General features: G+C 36.5%; 1 protein-coding gene and 1 pseudogene across 1 annotated transcript in view; both read right to left on the minus strand.

The window, feature by feature from the left end:
* LOC108775264 (uncharacterized) overlaps nucleotides 1-15947 on the minus strand; it is a 44342-nt gene extending 28395 nt beyond the window's left edge. Inside the window, exons 1-2 of the mRNA XM_018541574.1 lie at nucleotides 15939-15947; nucleotides 15444-15861 (exon numbers count right to left, since the gene is read on the minus strand). Of these exons, the coding sequence (XP_018397076.1) occupies nucleotides 15444-15861; nucleotides 15939-15947 (427 nt within the window). The remainder of the gene's footprint in view (nucleotides 1-15443; nucleotides 15862-15938) is intronic.
* Nucleotides 15948-16108: 161 nt separating this feature from the next.
* Nucleotides 16109-16441, minus strand: LOC108775270 (histone-lysine N-methyltransferase SETMAR-like; annotated as a pseudogene).
* Between the last annotated feature and the right edge of the window lie 3796 nt (nucleotides 16442-20237).

The raw sequence follows: 20237 nt of genomic DNA on the forward strand, positions 1-20237 counted from the left end.
GCAGTAAAATAATGGATAAATAAAATAAATAAAAAAATTGAAAAAGACAAAAGAGTTGATGATAGAAAATATTTTATTTTAGTTAAAGTAATAAATTTTATTCAGTTTTTGCAATAAATTAAACATTTTGTTACAACTTTCGTGCCAAAATATATAAGACATAGGTCGATTTTTTCAAAATAGATTCTTATTTTAAAACTGTTTTAAGTAATGTCTTAAAATGCTAGCTGCGGCACTGCGATTTATAATGTCTTAAAACTGCAGTACTTAAATATATATATATAAGAATCGATTAATTAATACCGGCTATATTTTATAAATTTTTTAAATCGTTTCGTTGCTGTGTTTGGAGCTCTTTAATACTGATCCCAAATATGACGAAGAGCAACACAGAACTCCCGAAACAATTATTAGATGATCAAAGGTGCTCTTTGAAAGTTAACATTTATGCGTGCACAGGGAAAGTGCTCGATGTGTATATCAATGTGCACAAGTATAAGTAAATATGTATATTCGTCGAAATCCATATGCAAATATACACGAACACAAACTCGAACAAGTGTGACAAATAAACACGACGTGCGCAATAGTACAATATGTACACGTTCACAGCTTTTCGACGATGAACGCTGTTATCAACGTTATTACTCAGGATTCCCCTGTCGCATCGTTATCAACGGTCAAACTCCATTAAGCCATCCACCCGTTCATTCGATATCTGGCGTATATATCCGGGGAAATATGTGTGTAACAGGGCCACAACGGGGAGTAATGTTGCTCGTATTTCCACTTCATTTAATATGCAAGATTTATTGATAGGATGAATGACACTGTATTATCGACTTATAATTTCGAAGCTTAATTCATTGAAATCTTTCACTTTTAAACATCCATAATTATAGTTATTCCATTAACTTGGAATTAGATATAATTTTCAGGTGATGAAACTTCAGTTTTAATGTGTCAGGAGTTAATAGTCGAGTAGCGCGTAATTTTTCGCACATCGTTGATAATCGTGCTTAATGAATATGTCTGAACGCTCCACTTTTACTTTTCTCAGATATATGGACCTTTTCTCAGATATATGGGGGGATACCGGCTTCATATGGAGCCGAAAGGTCAAGGTTTAACCGCACGAAGAAATTTCTCAAGAAGCTTCAGCCATTCGAAGGTGAGTCAATGTGACGACACATACAGAGTTTTTACTGTGAGAAACGGTACCGATTTTTCATTATTTTCTGAAAGTTTTCGGTTGAGATCACTCGATTAACGAAGACAAACGATGCAACCGATTCAGGATAAAACATCTCAACGCTTTTCTTCCATTTCGCATGTGAATCGGAAACCTCAACCTCGTGGGCGGTGATGCCGAAAACTTTTTTGTTACGCTTCTCTCCATTTTCATTTTATTATTCGTTTGTACTACATGTACACATAACATTTCCGAATCCTCGATATAAATATCGGAGGCAAATTCTTTGAACCAAATATTTCTCCTTAGAGATTAATTCAAGGGAAAAGTAATCATTTTTGCAGTTTCTCAATGCATTTTATCATAAACATATTTCTATGATATGAATATAAACATACTTTATAATATAATCAATCAATAAAATCATGATATAATTTAAGATATATTTAAATTATATATCTAAATTATTATCATATTCTATATTAATTGTAGATTATGGTATAATACACATATTGATTTGCAAATTAATTCAATTTTATTGAGTAATATGCTATTTTAATTCTCCGCTTTGATATCTTTATTTTGTTTCAAGTTTAAAACTTGACAATTAATAAAAATTGCTTTAAAGATCATATATAAAGTCGGTTTTCTCGTATATGGTATAATGCATGCTAATGTATTGCACAAAATTAATATCTGATCTATGTAGGTTTGTATAATTGATCGAATTTGACACTTCTAAAGCACTTACTGCGGATGCTCATTGAAATGCGTCTGATGTTACGCGGCGCTTAGACACCTTAATTAAGCACGGATCGAGCTTTCCGCTTTGCTTCGACGATGCTGCGTGAAGATTAATTAAATAGTAGTGGACTGCTCCCTTATTATGCCATAATACGGGAGTTGTTTATTATTTATACGTCTTTGTTTTGTTACGTACGATCAACTCATGAACTTTGCAATAAAAAGTTTAATATCTAATTAATTTTTCGTGTTTAGAAGAGTACCATTCTATAAAATTAAAATAATTAATTTTATTATATATATATATAAGATGTAACGTAATTCAGTTTTATAAAATTTATGTATCCGCTAAAGAATTGGTTGTAATAAACCGAGGTATTTCTTAAAGAATCTTTCTAAAGAAAGGTTATATTTTATCGTAAAATCGCTCCCGCCCACATTGATTGTCTAAACAAATTGCACGCAAAAGACTTATGCTTAGCGCATATAAGCGACTATTTAGTAGAGCTCATTTTTCTTCAACGCATTCTTGGCAAAGATTGGAACGTCGTTTGTGAAAACCATAACTTTACAAGCAGGGGCAAACTCTATTATCGTTAACACATACTGGATGCGACAGACTCTATTACAGTTGACACATTATAGTTGCCAATAATGTATTATTTTGGAAGGACCGGTCATCTGTTAGATGGCAACGAAATGAAGGTCCTCCTTGGTGGAACTAGTTTCCAACTGTTGTCTGAATCCAACAGGAACATCGTAAATTGTTAACTTAATTTTGTACCTGTTATGTGCCAACTTACGCATGTAGCCAAACAAATTTGCTCTTTCCCTACGGTACTGAAGCAGCGGCGGTGAATACGTTGGTAATAGGTGATATTTTGGTGTAGTTATAACTCCGCACGCGCCGTAAAATACGCGGCGAACTTTTGCGGGGGGCCAACAAGCATTATGCTGCATAATTAATGTATCGGTGCTGTGAGAAGCGCGAGAATACAAGGGAGGGGAGGAGGGGAGAGAGAGAGAGAGAGAGAGAGCTAATATCCTCGACCATAATCTGGCGTCGAAAATATTTCGTGGCGTAAACCTGGTGGAAAATTAGTTATGGAAGGAAAAGTTTAATTTCCTGCACGGCGTGAACCGTTTGTCGGTAAAATAAGTGAATAAACTCCTGGCCGCGCATTAAAAACATGCGGTAAATATAGTAGGCTTCCGTTTCTTGCGGAAATTATAATCCGGATATTCTCCGTTGGCGTTGAAAAATACAAAAATTGAGATTTTTCCACGAATTTCTCGCACTCGCGTCAAACAAATCTGTCAGTTTGTTCGTGCAAATGTATCCACATGCGTCGGGTTCGGATATACACAGAAAGTGCACGCGGTTTGTACGTTCGGAAAATTGAGAATTTTCCGCAGAGGTTTCCGCCGATCCCGATGAAAAGTGTGATTTTTAATTGCATCTATCTGTCACAGCGCTTATTGCGTGTCATATGTCCATTTTATAAACGAAGCCAGTGATTAAAAAAAAGCTATGTTTTTTCTATAAACTAATTTATGAATTTGTCATTGAATTAATTTGTACTATACTGCCATCGAATTTTAACGTACAGGCTTCATTTGCATACTATGATTACCTACATTTTTAATTTAAAAAACCTTAAAATATGATAAATGTGCATCTATGTCACATATACGCGAACGTACATATAATAATTTAATGTAACATACATAATTTCATGCATTAATGATTTAGAAATGCTATTCAACATGGTGAAACCCTTCCACATTCTAATGCTTCTGAACATTTATCTTTTAGTATCTTCTTAACATTTTTGCACTATCTTTTTTTTTTTTTTTGTAATAGATACTAATTACAAATGATCTTTCAGATGGTCATAAATGACTCGTGGAGTAATCCATAAATACATACTAGACGTCAGAATAGAATACTAATCGATATGTAACACCATACTTGTGCGACTGGGTTATAAAGTTCACTCGTAAAGAATGATTTACTGTAGCGCTTAAAAAAATGATGGCTCCCTTTCTATGACGTCCGCGTTAAACGCTGGTAGATAAACGATCGCGGTCCTTTATTCCCGTTTTGCGGGACCACGCCCAGGTCGGGAAGTCCTCAGATCGATGTCACGTGTGTACGACCCACGCGAACGTTAGCCAAGCGTGTCCGACTCTTGCTATTCAGCCGAATTGCGAAACCGCAAAGTCGCATAGGCATCTATCGCGAGAATGTCGATGGGAACATAGTCGGGATTTTCGAGATCCTTGAAAGGACGCGACGTTTCGATTTGTCCTTCATCTTCGAGTCTCGTCTATAACCCATAGAAACCTTGAGACGCTGTGTGACATAATATTTTTTCGTATTTTTTCTCCTAATTCGAACTCGAGCAATGGAAGTTATATTGGCTTCGACGCGTCCGTAATAGGTATATAGATTGTGTATTTTCTGATCTTAGGGATCGATTAGTGCACTTGAAAACGAGGTGAAAATGACAAAAGTAAACGAATTCACTGGAACTTTCTTCAAATTCGTTAGAAAAAAAAAAAGAGCAATATGACTGAAACTATATACATTACTCTTTTGAAACCGATACGAACAATTTCATAGTGCAGTCTATCATTGATACATCTTCTTAATACATTTATGGTGCGCCACAAACGACAGTTGTAAAAAAAAAAAGAGTTTCGTGCCTGCGACATATGTTATCAAATCTTATCGAAGACACTCGCGTCTTCTTAATAATGATCCTTGAGCAAGGATTGATAATCTGATCAGGATAATGTACAGAGATGTTCGTCAGTTTAATTCCCCAACGAGGCAACCGTGTGGATACGTCACTAATCTCGACGTAGTGACGTTTCCACCGTCTCTATTAAATGGGTTTTGTGCGTGTCAATTGGACCGCAGCACGGCTATTCGCGTGTTCGCGTTTAGGAAGCTCGATGCGCGCGAGCCCTATTGTATGCCATTTTCCCTGCCGCCTTCGCGGCAACCTATAGGACAAGTCCCATGATAGAACGACATGCTACATCGTGCGTAAAAACGAAAGCAAGAATGACTGGCACTCTAAATCTAACTCCGCTTGGCGCCCGTCTGCGCACTTTTTTCTATCTCCCTCAACACGCCGAGCGAGATCTATACTGGGAATAAATATTGCCTGATCGTTCGTATTAATCACGATTGATTAATCGACGGGTAATCTCCAAGAGTTATCTCGACAAATTACATCTGCCTGCTGCTGATTCTTGCCATGAGAAAGTCATTATTACGCGTGTGTTACGGACAGCGGAGAATTGAAGATGCAGAATCGTGGCGCTTTCATTAATAAAGGTAATTCGAATCATCAGCCCTATGCACGTAGAGCATTTAATGTCGCTCCAATTAAGATTGCCTTTGCAGGATTTAACAGCGTTTAAAGAGCTGGGAACTGAAAGCCGTGGGCGCTTTTCCTACATGTTCAAGCGGCATATACGGAGTGACCCAGATTTACCGTATGTTCCTTCGGTCATAAATTTTTTTGATGAATTTCAAATCGATTTCTCGTCGAGTGAAGATTTAATAGGCGATTATGATCTGTACAATCTTGACTGTTAAACTCGAAATTGGATATTCGCTGATGTATAGTTCGTTTAAAAACTCGTATGAGACTGATCATCTTCCGTCTAAAATATTATTTAACCCCGTTGTGTTGATTGACTCTATATAACTAAAATTGTTTCGTGAAATTTTTACAAAATTCTTGCGAAGAGAAAATTTATACGCGCAAGAATTTGTTGTATTTTGTATGCTTTGTTGCATTTTGTATGTTTTGAACTCTATAAAAATAAATAAATAAATATATTTATATTTTTATACATATAGAGGGGAACGTTTCAGATCGCGCGTCGTTGGAAAAATAATCAAAATTGATGGCGAACATATCACGTGCTCGAAACGTCGGCCATGTGGGTCGCGTAATAAATTCTGTCGTTCGCTTTCATTTTGGTATAACTGAGTGATTTTACACGAGTTGCAATTTCATTCTCGATTGAGAAATGTGCGATATTAGTCGCGAGCCGGAATATATTTCGAAATTTCCTTTCCCGCTGATTTACGAATCGATAATAAGTACGAGTTGTTAAACACGAGTTGTTCGTGTGTGAATTATGAGTAACTTTATTAAACAATAATATAAACTAAATAAACGTGTCGACCTTTCGTTTATTTATATTATTGTATGATTTTTAATAAAGAGAGTTATTTATAATTCACACAAACAATTAGTGTTGACTCGCATTGGCGATAATTTTACATATATTTAGATTTAATCTTTTGGGCGTATGTTTTTGTAGAATTGCAATCATTGAATAAAGGCGTATCCGCACTTAATTTATACGCGAGCGATAAAGCCAAACGAATGATTAATGTTATTTTTGGAATAAAATTACTTATGATGAAAATCGAGGTAACCGGCATAAAATCAGAAGTAACTCAACGTACAGAGTGGAATAATAAGTGTAAGCATAAGGTAAACATATACTAACAACACAAAATGTAATAATGATCGACGTCTTCTTGTCTTTACGTAAACAACCTATTTTCCACTGTGACAAACGTAATTAAACTTTTCAGCCATTTTAGCGTGTACGTTCCAACTTCGAATTAGTGCTCGTAGTCATTTAGGGTAATTCGAATTTGTTTGCTGCGCAATAATTAGAGGAGAAGCTAGAACTGGGAAAGATGGCAGGTAGCGAATTAACTTTCTGTAAGTTGGGAAATCACTGAGATAGCAAGCAGAAATATCTTTGTTTCATATTCCGCTATCATTAACAACGGTACATTTATTCAATATGGAAGAGATATTTGAAAAAATAAAATAAAATAAAAGGTAAAGGTATCATGATTCATAAATATCGAATAACTTTCTATGGAACTTTCTTTATGCTGTAAATTGCAGTTTATCAGAAATTAAAGTAGAATATGCAATAAAGTAATAATTATATCCTTTTTTAAAAGGATTAATATATTTCTCTCTTTTTCTCTTTGAATTTTCTCCTTTTCGCTAAATGAAGATTGAGGAAGAACTTAACGTTGACTTACATCGACATGCGCGCTGTTTTAACTTAGGTTGTTTTAAAGGATTTACTGTATCTTTATTTATCCAATTTTACTTGTATCAAATAGCAGTCTTCCAACAAAATAACAATAAATACTTCCGACTTACGTATCCGAGGATTGCGATTTAAACGTGGTATACACTATTAGGTTGAATTACAGTAATGCCTGTTGGATTATTCTAATGGAACTTGAGCAAAGTTTTTAACTTCAATGTTCTTTCTGAGCGATTAAATCTTTATAGACATTTACTCTTTATTTTTCTTTTCGATTGTATTCAACCTTTTTACTTAATAATCTTTTTCTTTTGCCTTTCTCTCAAAATATTGTTCTTTAAAATGCTGTTTTTTTTTCTTTATAATTTAAAGCTCATACTTTATAAAATTATAAATAGAATTTTCTGTTCCGAATTTGGTCGTAAATTATAAATTGTTTAAAGTAGGTTTCACTTTAGTCTAGAACATAAATGAAAATTTTTTTCACTTAGTGGTATTTTTGTTCAATATTTGCATGTTCAACGTGTAACTCTTTTTTCTTTCTCACCAACAGATTAGGAGCGAGCACAAGCGAGACCAGCATATAAACGTAGTTTACATCCCGCATTGCTGCTCGTGTCGCAATATAAATTTTACCTTGTACCTCCCACGTACTCTCTACCGTATCATTTGAAGAATTCATAGGAGGACAAAAAGTCGTCCCCGTTACTCGCGGCGAAAAGGATGGAAAAGGGAGTGTAGCAGTAATTGAATTTAGTCCTGTGGAGGCATTAAGCTCATATTTCGCACTTATTTCTCAAAAGATTCGTTGTAGTTCTATCAGCTTATCTTGTTGCGGCATTATATACAAATGGCGAATTGAAGTGGTTGAATTTCGTTTCTTTGCAAGAGAGACTTGTAAAAATTAATGACCGCAGCCATGTCGGGCATAAGGATAGTGAGAGCGCAAACAGCTTAAAACTTCTCTCTTCGGCTTTTTAGACTCTGCTATGTGATGCAACCGACGCGCGTCGCGTCGCGTCGCGTCGCGTCGCGTCGCGTCGGCTCGTCGCGGTCGCGGAAATGTGAAAGAATAAAAAGTTCCATGTCGAGGGGAATGACGTTTCGCCATTCTTGCTTTCGATAAGGCGCAAAGTAACTGCAAAAACTTCTTATAAGTTCCAGAGAGAAAATGCGGAAACATAAGAAATCTAGAGCGGTCGGTTGACGACGACAAACTTAGATGTGGATGGATGGTATTATCACCTTTGAAAATCGTCGTAGTTTTGTGGCAACGGGAAAAGCACGTGATGAAATAATGGTGAAAATGTGACGAGTGGGTACGCGTGCGTGAGAATATTGAGCAAACATGTAGATTAGATTAGGCAAAAGCGGAGGAAGCACATCGACAACCACACGATACGTGATTTACCACCCGTAGCCGTCGAGTACCAAAATCACATTTTCGTTTGCTTTACCAAGCGAGTTGATAGCGTACGTCGCTGTCTGATATCGTCATGAAAAGACGACAGTTGAATTTTCGCAACAAGATAAAGTTGCGTTTTGAAACATTTCTCACTGCAGAATATTGAATAATGACAATTATACAAACAGCCGTATATTCATTATATGAATTAGAAGCCAAATGATTAATTCTGTAAAATAAAAAAAGGAAAATTTCATGGAATTGTATATTAATTATTTACGTTCTGATATTAAATTAAGAAATTTACCAAAAGTAAAAATAATAATTTTGGCTTCTGTGTGAAAGTGTAGGTTGGGAGTTACATGTTAATCTATACAGTTTTTCTCGGAATCTACATAGCTTTGAAAATAAACATTGTTTTACATTTATTTAATAATCTTGTTATATACTCCTGATAAACTTTTTAAATGTGACATTAAATCTTTTGTAATTAAATCTGTAAATGACATTCTGAAAAACTCGAAGTTATTTTTATTCCAACGTGCAATAAAATCTTATTTTATTATATTTTAGAAACTTAATTCATGCGAATCACTTCATTTTCCTCATATTTAATTTATAAATGGCTGTTGTCTCGATAGATAGAAAAATTCAAACAAGGTCAATGGATCCGCTCCAATGAACTGAAAATCTATATTTATCGATTACAATAATTGTAGAAATACGAAATGTATTTTTACTCATAGCAGAGAGACATAATTTATATTCATAATATAAACGTGTGTAAAGCATATACCACTTAATAAGATTCTGCTATATTATCTCAAATTTTTCGGAAATATTTTTTTAAGATAGCTCTATTGAGAGAATTGATTATTAATCAACTTACGCAACTCCCAGAAAAATAAAGAAGAGAAAACTGTTAATATACAGCATTACTTACGTTTTAAATTTTAAGTTTAAATTCATCAAAGATGATCATGTTGTTCAATACTGGTAAACTTCATCCAGACAGGCATCATGCTACAACAAAAAAAAAAGACAAAATTGATCAATTTTCTCGTTAATGATAATTTAGCTTAATTGGTGATAAAATAAAATGTGATGGATGAGTAATAAATTCTTGGAAGAACAGCTTTAATCATTGAGCTATCCAGATGTTCGTGTTTGAACGACATTACACTATAATGATACCCTCCACCGCCTTCAAATTCGTTGAAAAAACGACCGCAGTGCGTAAAGAACGGTATATCTATCAAAGTAAAAAATAAGTAGAATATAAACAGTATTCTATCCTCTTCAGGAGGATCTTGACAAGTTCGGGTCTCAATCAGCGACCGTATTTTACAAGCCTCAACGGCTCGACATTCTTATCGGGCGACAGTTCCCTTTTTTCGTTCTTTTTTTTTCTTTCCTTTTCTTCGTTGTGTATAAGACCGCTGGAAGGCGCAAACGCGAAGAGATACGGATAGTAAATGCGACGAAAGCGATTTGCATTCAGGCGCCTATCGCTTCGCAGGACGTGAAAAATGACGGCGTGCCACTCGACAATTCGACAAGGGACGTGGTATATTGATCGCGTAAGCGGATTAAGCTTGCGTCCGAGTTTGACGCGATTTTTTTTCATCGTAGGATAGATAGGCACGCACGGCAGTTTTGCCCGAAATATTTTAGTAATTTCTTACAGCTGCGAGAGAGACATGAGGTTTCCGAGAGATTTATTCTCCTACCTTCGATGCAGATGCAATTCCTGCGCGGTACGGAGAAACCGCGTAAAACGTGGCACACGGTAAACTTACCCCGAAGCTTTCCTTGCTCAACATCTATTTGGCATGTCTCTCCGTATACTGCATTTTCGCGCGACGTAAAAAGAATGGGCGGAACGAGAAAATCGGCCAGGGGTGAAATTATTCTCAACACCTGTTCTCCCGCGGGACGTAATACGACATATATCCTTATATCCAAGTTGCTTAGATAAATCAGGCGCTTGGGAAACGCCTGAAATAAGCACCCATCTCTCTCTTCAACGCAAATTTATTACTTTGTATATACGGAGTGTGCCTTAAGCTCTATGTTCTATTCTTCGATCGTTCATTGTGATGATACCAAATGGCTGTAAGTGGTTTTCGGTAGAAAGGCCGAGAGTTTACAAATAAACTTTTATACCAGATCGCTTACGTGGCGTGAAAGTTCAAACATCCCGATGTTCTTCCGGGTCCGTAAGACTCAGTGAAGGAGCAAGCGAAAAGGCAAACACATTGAGAAAGAAAAGAAAGGAGGGAGAATAAAAGAGGAATGGAATAGAAAGGGAGGGTTCCTCGATGGAAGGGCAGTCGGGTCGCGAGCAAAAGTTACAGTTGGATAAAAAGCAGTTCGAGAGTCGAGTTCGTGCTCGATTTGGCTCCGAAACTTGTGCGCTGCTTTATATCGCTATAAATATTACCCAGAAACTAGGGCATTTTGAAAAAAAAAAAAAAAAAGAAAGAAAAGAAATAGAAAAGGAAGAGAAGCCTCAAACTTTGCTGCGCACGTTTCCGTTTACTACGCTTTCCCCGCGAGAATATGAACAATTTCGTGAATAACAATAAGTCACGGAATTTATTGCGTTATACGTTAGCACGAACTGTTTTTTTGTTTTGTTTTCTCGCAGAGTATTTCTTCTCTTTTCGGATGGTTTCTCGTAACGCGCATTGCCTCTAGCAAATCTATGTAATTGCCGAAAACTGCTCTTCCTTAATCGATCGGGCGACCAAATGTTTGCGCTGAAATCTATCCGTATATTATATTTAGCGAATCAATCGCATAGCCAGAAATTCCATATAAGGCACCCAACAGTTACAACAAAACCAACATTTAACTAACGTGACAACTGTCAACTAGTAATGAGTCTCATCTCATGATTGGCTGTCAAGTCAAATGACGGTCAAAGATCTATCAACCAGCACTAGCAAAGAACTGGCTAAAACGACTAATACCATATACCAGTGCTAGGTTTAAGTTATCATTCGGTACTTAACTAGTATATTGCGCTACTAGTTTGCCAGGACTGAACTGCAATAGCAACCAGTAACCAGCACTGGGCTGATTGTAAAACCCTATATAGGAACGTCGTTCATTCATTAAACAGGTTGACAATGTTAAATGCAAACATCGATATTTTTAAACGCACCGATAACATTCAATTGTATTCTCATGCAACATTCAGTAAGTTTCAATTATACGTGTTGACTCTCACGAAAGGAACGTTTCACCGTAACGTATCGTCGTAATAGCAAATAAAAAAAATATATGGTTGCTCTCAACGCTCGACAGAACGATCCAGGGAAATGCGTTGCCGAAACGAAGGGGCGCGACGTTAGGTCGTTCTCAATGTTCCGCATCTACAAGTAGATTGATTTTCAAATAAAAGAGAATTCCTTTCAAGGACTTAGGGAACGACTCAACCGCTAAAGAAAACGGCTACGTGACACGCGCAGTCACCTGCTCTCGTAAATATGCTGTGGGTTGACTAAAAATTGCGTGATCTGAAATACGCCACGTTAAATGCTATTATCTACGATCTATAAGAGAGGTACGATAAACATGATAAATATATTATTATACGACCTAACATTGCTGTTATATGTAAAGGATTTATTATACATATATAAGATCATTATAGCATATATGAGAAGCTCGCTATAAAAGAAAAAACGATAACATTATAATAATGTAAATAACATAAAAAATTGTTATGTGACATTGCGTAAGAATGGCGCTCATGTTTTCATATAGCAAGATATGAGTGTATTATCGAATTCAAATTGATTATAATAGTTTGCTATGCACGGCAAACGATATTTCCGGAAAGAAAATGGCAGTCATCATTAACCACGCGGTCACGTTCGTGCATACAAAATGATACTGTTCTCGGCATACGAAAAGTCTCGTTGCATTTTGTTCCTTTTTTATCATTTCTGTTCCAATTTTATTCGCCTACCCTCAGTATAGACTCGGGCATATTTTCTAAGTATACTTTTATTAATGCGAACGTGCGGCGACTGTGGCATTTACGTGCTTTCACACAATATGGTTAAAGTGCACGTAACTAGTTGAAGGAAATAATCCAACGACGACAAATCGAAGGGCGGAAGTTCGCGAAAACGCGAATGAAGAAGTCACGAAAATTTCGATAAATATTGAAGGCCGCACGAAGTGAACGTACTCGAACGACAAGTGCGGCAAAGCCGGGACTCGGACCGTCGCGGAAGTTTGTGAAAAATTCGTGGCGGAACCTTACAGTTTTATTTTTCATTCACGTACGTACGTGCACAGCAGCGATCGGAACACAGCAGGAAGGGAAGATATATGTTACAAAATCGTATATCCGAGGCGGAAGTAAAATATGTATGTTGCGTAATTTGGTTGAAAGCCCGCAGTGCTGCGAGTAATCGCGCATAATAATTCGAGGGGTTCCCGACACGCCGCACTTCATTAAAGTGCCTCTTATATCAAACGGACACGCACGGCGAAGCAACCGAAAATCATAACCGCAGATAACTAAGTTCTGTTCCACTTCTTCCTCTTCGCCGCGATTTATCTTCGCGTCACGCGATATTGCACCGATTTCTCTTTGTGTATCCTTACTGTGAATGCTTTTAACTCAACAAATTTATTGAATTCACAGAATATTCTAAAGCGAATCTTAACTGCAAAATCTTGGAGAATCCTAACAAAATCTCAACGATAAATACTTTGAGCCTTATCATAGTTTTTTCAAGTCAATTTTTTTTTATAACAGGCAACAATTGATTATCGCTTTCTAAATTTGAAGAACGTATGTTTCTCCACAGCAACGTCTCAGATTAAAATTTTTATAACAGTTTACATTAAATTAACTGAGGGATACGATTTTGTTGTCTTTTCTGGTACAGTTGCGTTTACCGAAGCGGTATTCAAACAGGAAACGATATTGTGATAAGCACTCACGTTTATCGATATAACAACATGTACGTAACATGTATTTCTCAAGTGATAGATTGAGCTGGAATGTAACGAAAGCTTGCATTCATACTTAATTCACTAATTGTAAATTTATCACTTCGGCCCCGGTATTACAATCTGATTAATTAATTAGTCGCTCTTACTGAATTGGACCTCCGTGTAGTTCATCTGTTTTTCACCACGACCTTACACGCCGGAGTGTCGAGAGAGGATTTGTTGAATCTCTGTCGTTAAATTACTCATGAAGCCGAACAAATGCGCGTTCGGCTGCCATCGTTGATTCCAAGGAAGTTGGACCACGCAGCCGGAAAATCGATAGTGCGAATCCGTACCCTAAAGCCATCGCATATTAAACAGCAAGGTTTCGAAGAAGAAAGCAAATGTAGGTATTATGATATATTTTATTACTACGTGGACCCGCCATCAGAGGTCTATAGATATTCGCAAAATTCTCGCAAGTGCTTTGATATTTCTTTATATAAAATCTCTACTAAATAACTCTCTCAGGCGTCTAAGGTAGGCTTCCATTACAATACCTTACTGATGAGTCCAGTAGTGGAAGCCGGGACAAAACGTTAAAAATTACGTGATATTCTTCGCAATATATTAGAATAAATTAAAAGATTTTAACGAATTTATTCGCTCGTAGTCCCCTGTTTCTCTCTTTATTAGTTTTATAATATTTTATCATTATAATTGAGATATATATAGTATTCTCATCCTTCTCTTTCCGCTACGCTTACGCATCATTTGTAAATTGTAAATAATGCAAAGATCAATGCTAAAATACACACACATATATATATATGTACAATAATACAGATACATTTTTTATACTTTCGTTAGCATAGTTTAGCTGTGTCCAATCCTAATCAAAGACAAGTATATATTCTTTGCGTTAATACACATTTAGGCATTGCGTCGCTGTTTAATTTTAGAAATGCCGCCGGGACGTTTAACCGTACTGACATTACCTTACAGTTAATTGATGCAATTATATCGTACGAAGGAACGTAGAGCGTATAATGGAGCTTGCGGCGAAGCGCTGTTGATGATAGCGTCTCAAAAAAGACATCGGTTAATGTCAGAGGAGACGATAATAGGAACGCACGTAGTCGATACCTTTGTAACATACATATTTATGTAGCATCAAAAGTGTATCCGTTCGAATTCCCAGAAGGGAAATCACCCGGAAGGGATTGAAAGGGATTGGAGAATGAAATATCAATTTCGTTATAACTTTGCGTGAAATACGCTGTTCTGAACAACGGGTTTTTTTTTTAACACATATTATCGATAACCTCAAGTTTAATTAATTTTTCAGTTTGTTTATCTTTGTTTATTTACGAGTTTCATTAAAAATGAGTCAGGCATAACTTGTTTGCCAATAATGAGATAAACGAAGTAAAAACTTTCAATGCGCTGTGCAAATATTTTCCGATTACCAAGTTAAAATATTGCTAAATTTTTTCGAAGCCACATATTAAGATAACTGTCTATTAATGATATTGGTTAATTACAATTATTTTTGATCAATTTGTTGGTTTTATCCTTACTTATTACATGCATAAAAAAGCGGAGAATATTGTGGTGAGAATTTTATCAAACAATAGAATACATCACATGCATCTCGTGTGTAATGATAGAAATTTAATTTTTTATCATTAATTCTGTTGTACACAGTTTGGTTAATTAATAAAGAAGGCCAGAAATTCGTGTCAGAGAGAGAGAGAGAGAGAGAGACAAAGAGTTTGAGTTAAAACTCAAACCGGAAAATCTGGTGTATAATAATAGTTATCGATTATTTTTAATCTAAAGCATCGGCTTGAAAATGACGGCATTTAATCTACTTTTTATTCATAAGTATATTACAAGTCTTTATAAATAATGATGATTTAAGAAATATTTGGTATATATTAGGAATAGTAAAAAGAAATCCATTATTTTTGCATGAAATTGAAGGCTTCATTTAATATGGTTAGAATGATCCGATTTAGATCAAATATGTACCGTTTTGTTCGATAACTTGTTGCCATTTTGAAGGTAATTTCATTATGCCCCTCTCATAGAAACCCTCATCCCTATTGGCAAAAAACTGAGACAGTCGATTTTCACAAGCTTCTCTTGAGGCGAATTTTTCATTAGCAAAATCATTCGCCATAGACAGGAATAGATGGTAATCACTTGGAGCCAGGTCCGGACTATAAGGTGGATGCATAAGAACCTCCCAACCAAGCTCCCGGAGCTTTTGGCGAGTCACTATCGATGTGTGTGGCCTTGCGTTGTCCTGATGGAACACACTTCCTCTCCTATTGGCCAACGCTGGCCGCTTCTGGGCGATTACTTCCTTCAGACGGTCCAATTGTTGACAGTAGAGGTCCGAATTAAGAGTTTGGCCGTAGGGGAGCAGCTCATAGTAGATGATTCCCTGCCAATCCCACCAAACACACAGCAAAACCTTTCTGACCGTCAATCCTGGCTTGGCCACCGTTTGCGCCGGCTCACCGCGATCATTTTCGCTTGACGTTGTCGTAAGTAATCCACTTTTTATCACCAGTCATCATCCGCTTCAGAAATGGGTCGATTTTGTTGCGATTCAGCAGCGATTCGCAGATGGAAATTCGGTTCATGAGATTTTTTTGCGTTAACTCGTGTGGCACCCATACATCGAACTTCTTTTTGTATCCAGCCTTATTCAAATGGTTCCAAACGGTTTTTTGTGCAATGTTTAGCTCCTGGGCAATCGAAACAGTGCTTACATGACGGTCGGACTCGACAATTTCCATTATTTTATCGACATTTTCGACAATTGGCCTTCCAGAGCGTGGTGCATCTTTGACATCAAAATTACCGGAACAAAATCGACGAAACCAAAATTGCGCGTGATTGGCTGTTACAGTATCAGGACCATAAACACTATTCACATTTTCAGCCGCCTGGCTTGCGTTTTCGCTTTTATCGAAGAAAAACTGTAAAATATAGCGTACTTTCTCTTTGCTGATGTCCATCTTTGACGCGCGCTCGAACAATACTGAGTCAAGCAATCACAAAACTGTCTCAGAAGTTTTTTTTAGTACGAAATCTTATCTTTCTAACGCCATCAAGCATAACCCGATCGCACTTATACAACGCGAGATACAGATTACTAAAGCCATCTATTGGAAAAATAATGGATTTCTTTTTACTACACCTAATATTATAACATCAATGTTAGTGAGAAACACACAGATATTATTAAATTAATAAATTAAAGTAACTGAAATAATATTGCAATTAAAATTGCAGTAACAATTAACATAATACAGTCATTACAAACTACAAAAAATTTAGAATTAAAGATTATTTTTCAGAATTAAACTGAGCTTCCAAATTGTCAATCGATAATAATATTTCGTTTCTTTTTTGCATGTGCATTATCCCTTAACTAAATAATCACTCTCTCTCAACTAAAAATTTGATTTATTATCTACTTAATATACTCTAACACAATTTTTGCGTTAAAAAGAATTGCGTTTCTAAATTATTTCTATTTTAGGAAAAAGAAATCTGTTTTTGGAAAAAAGAAGGATGTACCCTCTGGATGTACTTTCCTTTTTTCTTAATCGTTAAAACTCTCAGCGGAGAATTGTTCATATACATATTATTACAGAATTCTTCCACAAAGCAAAAGGCGCTAATGCATTTCGCTTAGTTTCTCTTCGCACGAACCGTCGAGATAAACACAGAAAACAAAGAGAACGGCCTCCACTCCATTCTATATTTTGCTTCCCTCTTGGCTACTGCACGCTACTGCAGTCCCTGCGGGGCAATGTGCCCTTAGCAATCAGTTTGAGAAAGATTGCGGATAAGTTGTATCGACAGTCCGCGATCTCCTTCTTCGCTTCTTTTTCTCCACAGTGACTTTCTATAAGTAATAAAGTAAAATGTACCTTTTAGCAAGAGCTTTAAAAACACTGGAACGGTCATTTGACCGTTTCCATTTCAAAAATAGTAACGTTTCGCATCGCTTTTGCAAATTAACGAGTTACACGAGATCGAATTGCGTCTATTTTTATCTCTCTCTCTCTCTCTCTCTCTCTCTCTCTCTCCCCCCCCATATTTTATTTAATATTAATATTAGCACGATAAAATTCCGCGAGCAATCCCAGGGGAGAAGCCGGCAATCGAATCAATGGTTATTCGAAATTTAATTTGACAGAATATTTCATATATTTTGCGCTGCAACCATTGCAGGAAATATAGCTTGGCGATTATTTGCGCAGAAAAAAAATTACTGCAGCTGTCGTATTTGATTTTATCGATATTTTTATATTACATTTAAGTGAAGTGTGCTTTCATTTCATGGCGAAAAATTATTGGCAGTGCAATTTATCGATCATATTATTGTCTTAAATCTTGCTACAAGACTATTTCGCGCTCGTTCCATGTCTTTTTCTTAGCTTCATGTAAAAAAAAATCGTGTAATACTCGATCGCTCCGCCGGTCTCGTTTCCCTATTAAAAGCGACATGTATGCATTTTTAACCATTTGCGGAGCTACACCGTGGCGTCGTTGTCTACAAGAGTTAAATTCTTTACCCTCTTAGCGCCCAGGTTACGTTCATTTTCCGTGTATCATAGGCAGACCCGGGATTCTTTGATAATGGAGAGGGTGACCCAGAAAAGACACCCCCGTGTGCATGCATCCTTCTCTCCTTCAGCCTCCTCCTCCTCCCCCCCCCCCCCCCCCCCCCCACCTCGTACATGTGTGAACGCGCGTATCTCGCGTACTACACCAAATGCCATACCGTGCCGCGCCAGGCGTGCGCGCTATGTATTTACTGCACGTAATACCGTACTTAAGAAACCCCTTGTCCCCCTTTTGTGGCATTATTTACGGCTTGCACGCGCAAACACTCGGTTGTTGTATTTAGATAAAGTGCCATTCGTTCATCGCAATTTTGTCCGGTGGCTGATGCGAAAAGCTTTATCTTCCGGTCAACTCATTATCAGGTTATAACAACGTCTATAACGGAAAATACCCTCCTATTACATTTTTTCCTATTTTCTAATAATGCAGTTGGTTAAAGTTATGTTATGTACGTAATACTGTTGATCTTACTATTATATTATAAAACTAAATATCATATAGATAGATCTCAAAAGAAATCAAAATTATTTTAAACAAAACAAAATTAGTTTGTGGCTCCAAGAATAAGTTCAATATGTATGTAGCTATAAGACTTCGCAATTATATTATAATATTACCAGTATATTATATATTCATAAAAGGATACAATTCGCAAACAATTAGAATGTTGGTATATATATATATATATATATATACAAATCGTTTACAAACGTTATTTCGACTTCGGGTTTGAGTCCTTTTGCGGAATTTTTTTCTTTTATTGGCCTCTTCTTGTGTATTGGTAAAATTATTTTGTTATAAAAAGAAAAATTAATGCGCGGAAAAGTATTTTTTTACGTTCCCAACGACGTGTAAAATATTGAAAACTCAACTTCGACGTTCACTCCTGTCATGCGTTTTGCTCTGTTTCGTGAATTCCGATTGAATGAACCGATCAATATAGGTTGTGGCTGGCGTGTGCAGAGCGACTCGTAAAGTTTTATTCCCCGCGGCGTATTCGATATGCGAGCATCTCACTAAGACCTATACGAGCTTCCTATATGAGATATACCCCGACAAATTACGATACGATAATTGGAAGTGTTGTTGCTGTTTATATACTCGCCAAATTTATCCCAGAATGAGATTGTTAGTTGCGAAGGGGCGGCGCAAGTTTCGCATAACATTCCCCGCGATTTACCTACGTCTCGTGCAGATTACCAAGATGTTAACATCCGGATCGTTCCAAGATCGCGATGTTGTCACGAATAGTTAAAGTTGTCCGCGTTGTTAGAATATTCGCCTTCTCGAAGAACAATTACGACGCTACAATGGCCAAGTCGCAGAAACCAAGACCAAGAACATTGTTTCAGTGCATGTTTAGAATTTTCGCGTCCCAAATACCTCGAAACCCGTACAGATTTTAGGTATCAATGAAATTTGAATATCGCCATAAAGCACTCGGTTTTGTGGATTCACGCAGAGATACACGTAGGGGACATTCCTGAATTGTTGAACGTAGAATCGTTCGAGATATATCGGGAGGGACTCGCAATATATACTTCAGGCAAATGTGTCAGCTTCCTCTCCGTTCTAAAATGATTTTCGTTTTCCTCTGTACCGTAAAAGCTATTGAACACAATCGAGACCTTCTTTCGAAGTACTGTCACCGAAGGCAATAATATACCCCCGTATCTTTTTCTTCTGAGAAATGTACGCTAAAGATTTTAGAATATTTCAAATGTTTTTTTAAGAAATATTTAATATTTAGCTTTTCTCGTTCTGCTGAGAATGTTAAAGTCGTATAAGTAATCTGTATTTAATCCTACTCCTGTAATGTGTTTTTTAATGTTGTGTGAAGCAAATTAAATCCAATTAAACCGCCAGTACTGATAATGAGCATCAATATATCAAATACTATAAATACTTAAAAATATAGATTCATTTTGATTTTACGCATGCCCCAGTTTCTTCTCGTCATGTTAGCAATTATGGAAGGAAATTGATTCTCCCTGTAATAAATTCGCCCATAATGGAATAGATTAAATAATAAACAAGGAAAAAATACAAGTACATGTTGCGGACGACGCATCTATTCATAGAGTTTTCATTTTTAACATATTCGCGATTTTAACATGCAGTGTGCAGTACTTTGCGTTACAAAACAAATAATGATAATAAAATAAAGGTACGGAC

The sequence above is a fragment of the Cyphomyrmex costatus genome, unplaced genomic scaffold (genome assembly GCF_001594065.2).
Source record: "Cyphomyrmex costatus isolate MS0001 unplaced genomic scaffold, Ccosl1.0 scaffold291, whole genome shotgun sequence".
NCBI lineage: Eukaryota > Metazoa > Arthropoda > Insecta > Hymenoptera > Formicidae > Cyphomyrmex > Cyphomyrmex costatus.